Genomic DNA, 5,810 nt, shown 5'->3' on the forward strand with positions numbered 1-5,810 from the left:
CGTCTAGAGAAATAATTCTTCGTATAGTCTTCCTGTTTGACACTAGGACCATCCAAAATCTGATTACCATAAAAGTTGGCATTCAGAAATTTATTAATGCAAGTGGGCATTCTATATTGTACTTCCAGCAAGTGTTTGGTGTAACTCATTGTACACAATCTATCGTAGAGGCTTCGTACAAAGTCAACATCTTTAGCAATGTAGCAAGCAGCAGTAAGGAGAAAGTATGACCAACTAAGAAAGTCTGGAAATGGTTATCAGTAACATACGTAGATAATGGCAGAATATGACACACATTCTTATAAAATAAAGAATATCTTTCTCTTTACCAGTGATGATAGCTGGTTTTCATCCCTAATAAGTAAACCATGTTCTATTCCCGGGAGCAAGAGAGAAACCAATGATTAAGATTCTATTAGTTTTGCCGCCTCGTCAACAACCAAGATGCTTATAGGCATCCCACTTTGCAACCTGGACAACTCAAATGAACCAGAAGCAGTGCAAAATGTGAGTTTTGCTTTCTTCAAACACAAGTTCCTAATTGAAGATTCATTCTCTTCACATGGGAGCCACATTTATTAGAGATCCATGAGGGTTTTAGTGCACATAGATTTTATCTCCGAAGGGTTATCTAGAGAGATGTTATGGTCAGGCAAATCCTCAGTTACATCATCTGTCAGGTCATGATGACCAATAGAAGGATCAGTAAGTTTGTCGGAGGGCTTGAAGATTGCAAAAAGATCATCATCAGAGAGATCATCTACACATAATATCTGCTGCACTTTATTTACCAAACTTTTCATAAACATCATCTTTGTCAAAGTTCTTGCCTAGGGTATCTGCTGGAAGATGGTCGAAGAATGTACCAATACAAGTTACCAATTCTTTTGCTAAACTGTTGAAGTTACTTGTAAAATACTTCTTAAAAGTGGGGCTGCATTCTTTACTGCTTGCTTGTATATCTAGGGACATTTTGTACCTAGAAGTGCAATGTTTTAGGAATTTCAAGACAGAATCCATGCAATGCTTCCACCCAACTTCTTGGCTGATGCACCTCGACAACTTCTCGACACGATCATCCAATATATTTTTGACTACTCCTTGCAAATGTGGAGACTGTCCTTGTTTTTTTCCTTTTGGAAAAATTGCAGGTGGTCCTTGTTTCCATTTTTTTTGAGGATTATTGTTGCCATATAAATGATTTTTTAGCCAAATATTTTTTTGAGACAAATATAAATGATGTTACCATTTTTTTTGAGAACATATAAATGATGTTACCAAAGGAATAATGATGGCTTAGAGGGCCCGCGGGAATGACCCGGCCCAAACAGGCTGTACCAACTGGGCCAGCTCTCCCTTAACCCGTAAGGCCCAGCCCACCCAGTTACCCCTTTCCCGATCCGAGGTTGCTTGTTCTTCCTCGCCGGCGCGCCGCCATCCCCTCTCCCCGCGACGGCCAGGTGGGCGGCAGCGTCTCTCTCCCCAGTCCCCACCTTTCTCCGACGCGAAGGGAGTTACCAGTCTGCCGCCACTCCTCTCACTCCGCCCCGGCGCGAGCTTGCCCCCTCGCTGGCCTGCTCCATCCGTCCATCTGCGCTCGTGCCGTCCCTCGCTCCGTCGTATAGACTTCTGAAGCGAACCCACGCTGCCGCCGCCATTGTGAGTGCCTCCTGTCCTGGCGCTCTAAATTTCGGTGAATCCGTGCATGATATTAGGCGCGCACCTGACTTGTTCGATGAAATGCCGCGTCGGCACGTATGCCTCGGGTTGACTCGTGTGTTGTGTTGCTGGCTTACTGCAGCGTTCGAGCATTGCAAGCGACGGTATCGAGATCTGGATCCTGAAGTGCCTGGGAAATGAGTGCAGGTGAGGACCTGTCTTTGTGATTGATCTCCTATGCTCCTGTTGGTTCATGCTTACAGTTGTTGGCTTCACGCATCTGACAATGACCAAGAGCTTTGGCTCCCATTCGTGTGTTGCCGGTTTTCTACCCCATGACTAACTTGGAACATGATACTAATGTATGAAGCTTTGAATAACCCGTGTGGGTTTTAACAGGTGGAGCTTTTGGTGGAAACAGGGGAGTGAGGCCTGTACCTCCTGAAAAGGGTGTATTCCCTCTTGATCACCTGCATGAGTGTGACCTGGTAAGTTTTAATCGTTTTGTTTCTCATAGGGTGTAATGTTAGTGAGTGTTATATGAGAGCTGCCTCTTCAAACAGGAGAAGAAGGACTATCTTGCCTGCCTGAAATCAACAGGGGCTCAGTCTGAAAAATGTCGGATGTTCTCGAAGAAATACTTGGAATGTAGGATGGAGAGGTTAGCTTGCTTACTCCCCGTGTAATAATTTCAGAAGTAACTACTTGTATTGTAGTATTGTAGTTAGCTCAACCTCTTTTTTGGCACATCCATGACTTGAAGAATTTATGTGTAATGATTTAGGGTGTGTTTGGTTCCTAAGCAAACTTAATATTGGCCTTGCTAGGCAAGGATAGGTGTTTGGCATCAAAATAGAAAACAAAGCGAACCAGCATGCATGGGTTATATATATAATCTTGCCACAGTAGAAAAACAGTTTATTGCTGCAGCATGAACCACTAGTTTTGGTAGTTGAGGGAAGAAACAGTTTGTTGCTGCATTAGCCTACAGCAAACCAAGCCTGACGTCCTTCCATGTTGTCTTATTTGCCTCCTCTGGCGGTATGTCTATTTGATGGTTGCATGAAGCAACCAATGTTGCCAACCAGGCAACCACAAATATGTAACTACTAGCTTTAGCCTTTTAGGAGATGTTTAGTGCTTGCCGTAGTTGATTTTAAGATATTTCGCATGATCGTTCTAGTAATAGTTAAAGTTCTGCCACTTGCAGTCGTATGAGTCCTTACCAGCTTTGATGTCTGAAATCCACTATTCAAGCTCATGAACAAGATGCACTTTTATTATTCTAATTTCTTGGTTTGTTGCTGCTCTGTCCTGTAGGATTCTAATTCATGTTGTTCTTGTACAATCCAGAAACCTGATGGCGAAGCAAGATATGTCAGAGCTTGGGTTCAGTGACAAAGACGTTTTGGTCACACCTTCAGAGGAGAACCACAAACTGCAGAGTCCAGCAAGTGATTCGAAAGAGAGTAAATAGCTGGTAAATCTGCAAGCTCCTTATTCGTGAGAAAAAAAGAGAATAACAAGGAGAACTGACACTGAGATAACATGTGTTTGTGTAATTCGACAAGCTCTATGTGTGGGATATATTATGGATGCAGAGGAGTGTCTCGTGTTATTTTGCTAGTTGTCTGATAAACTAAGTGATAGACCCATGTGCCTTTTTGGATTGTACTCCTTCCGTTCCATAATGTAGTTCATAAAGATTTTCTGGAAAGTCAGAATTTACAAACTTTAATCGAGTTTATAGATAAAACTATTTATATCTATGACACGAAATATATATATATAATATGAAAACACGTCTTATGATGTATTGTGTATTTAGTATTCTAGATGTATATGTTTTTCTCTACAAATTTGATCAAATTTTGTAATTTTTGACTTTTCAAAAAAATTGTGGAATGGAGGTAGTATTGCAGATTTTTTTTTCTTCTGTCCTTTGATCGAACGGAATGGCACTTGTAAAATGATATTGTTCCCTTTTACGCCCCAATCTCTTTGAAATTGGAACATCTACTTCAACTTTCTTTTAACACCTGGACACACACATAGCGTAGGCAACGGCCTTCTCTCCCGAAGGTTGTGCTTTCCCTCGCTTCCGCCAGTTGCTTTGCTCTCTGGTGGCAGGTCCTCCCTTCTCAGAAGATTGATGTCACTTTCTACTACACATGGTCGCTGGCCGCTGCAGCCTCCTCCCTATACGGCCAGCGTTGTCGAACCCTTTGACGTCAGCGGCTTCTTCCTGTACATAGCCGTTGCTGCCTTGACGTGGGACGCTCTACGTTGATCGTCAGGTAAGCCAATCCTGTTAAAGCACTTCAGTTCTTTGACGGTGGTACTCGCCAGAATTGATTGGCTCGCTTTATTAGGATTGTTCCCTTGGTGATGTCTAGGGTTCTTCGTCCTCTCGTCGGGTCGCCTTGACGTTGAGTTTTTGTTTACTCTGAGTTTCTTCCTACTCATCCTCTCCTACTGCGACGCGGGGTGCCTCAAGTCTTGGTTAACAGAGGTTAGAGAGAGTTTTCTACGGGATAACAATTGGCAGATCATGGCTGGAGCACTGGAAATCATGGGGTGGAATTGCTGCGGGATGAATTCAGCTCGGGCAGTTCGTGCATTTTTTGGAGGTCCAGAAGCAAATAAAGCCAGATGTATGTTTTCTGTCTGAGACACATCTGCCGAAAGGTAAGGCAGAAAAAAATTCTGAATAGAACGAGTTTCCAACATTTGATTGCTAATGAAAGTCATGGGAGGAGTGGGGGTCTTGTGATATTGTGGAGCGATGAGGTGAAGATGAAAGAACTAAGTGTAGAAGTGCATGTTCTAGCCAGTGCAACCAAAAGACCGATATGATGAAAAAGACTAGGCAGCACATTATACGTCAACACTCCCCTCACGTGTGGCTTCCTCGGGCCTAAACATGGACCGAAAGTGGGCTGCAATTTAATTGCGCCAGCCGGGTCTTGAACTCAAGACCTCTTAACTCTGATATCATGTAGAAGTGCATGCTCTAGCCAATACAACCAAAAGACCGATCTGATAAAAGAAACTAGGCAACACATCATACGTCAACACTAAGTACAACTAATCAACACATTGATGTTGTGGCAGAAGGGGGTGAGAAGTGGAGACTCACTGGTGTAAATGGGGAGCCTAGCTAGGAGTTGAAGGATATAACCTCGACTGATCTACGTGATTTGCATGCCTTTCTTAAGGTACTGTGGCTGGTGTCTTAGGAGACTGCAATGAGATTTTTGCTGAACTCCGAGGAGTGAGGTAACCCTGGACCGTTGCCTCGTTTTTTGCAATAAAAATGGGGCGGGGGAAACCCTTTTGTTTTTTAAGAAAAAAACGACCGATGAGATTCATGCAGCCCTTCCAAGATTGCCATGATTATTGTGGGCTCATGGACATGGACTATACGTAGGAGACAAATTTACGTGTCGGCGGGGGAAAACCAGAGAAAGGTTGGATAGATCAGTGAGCACGGTTGGGTGGAGAAATATGTTTCAGTTTGCGGGACTGATACTCCCTCAGGTCCTCTTTACTTTGCATATTAAAATTCTTTGAAGTCAAACTTCATAAAGTTTGACCGTATTTATATGAAAAAAATATCAACATCTGCCATGCTAAAGTTATATGATATGAAACTTTAAGTCATGACACATCTAGTGGTATTGATTTCAGATTGTGAATGTTGGCACTTTTTTCTACAAAGTTGGTCAAACTTTACAAGGCTTGACTTCAGTTAAATCTTATATGCGAACTAAAAAAGACTAGAGGGAGTACATGAGAGCATGACAAAATTAGACTCACGCTGATTATTTCAAGGTGGAAACTGGCAATAGGAAAAGCTCCACTAAGAGATTCAAGGCACATTGACTGAGAACCTTCTGTTGAAGAGGTAGTGAAAGGAGCTTGGGAGAAGGCCATAAGTAGGGAAAGACAGTTGATAGATATAGTTCATTTGGCATTGCATGGCGGGGGAGGATTTAGGGCATGCAAGTATGGGGGCACACACTTTGTGGACCGGTGCTGTGCGCCAAGATTCACACATATGTTTGTGTATATAGTCTTTTTATGTTGTATAACACTTCGTATTTGTCTATAATGTTATGTGTATCTATCCGTGTATCAGTTTGAGGCAA

At 42.7% G+C, this 5,810-nt stretch overlaps 1 protein-coding gene across 1 annotated transcript; it reads left to right on the forward strand.

Annotated features, from left to right (window-relative positions):
* The first annotated feature begins 1,374 nt into the window (after positions 1-1,374).
* LOC125555977 (cytochrome c oxidase assembly protein COX19-like) lies at positions 1,375-3,468 on the forward strand. The gene is made up of 5 exons (XM_048718780.1): positions 1,375-1,659; positions 1,802-1,866; positions 2,059-2,147; positions 2,223-2,320; positions 3,013-3,468. The coding sequence occupies exons 2-5, from the start codon at positions 1,857-1,859 to the stop codon at positions 3,134-3,136; spliced, it is 321 nt and encodes a 106-aa protein (XP_048574737.1). The 5' UTR covers positions 1,375-1,659; positions 1,802-1,856; the 3' UTR covers positions 3,137-3,468.
* The last annotated feature ends 2,342 nt before the right edge of the window (positions 3,469-5,810 follow it).

Source organism: Triticum urartu, chromosome 5 (assembly GCF_003073215.2).
Source record: "Triticum urartu cultivar G1812 chromosome 5, Tu2.1, whole genome shotgun sequence".
Lineage (NCBI taxonomy): Eukaryota > Viridiplantae > Streptophyta > Magnoliopsida > Poales > Poaceae > Triticum > Triticum urartu.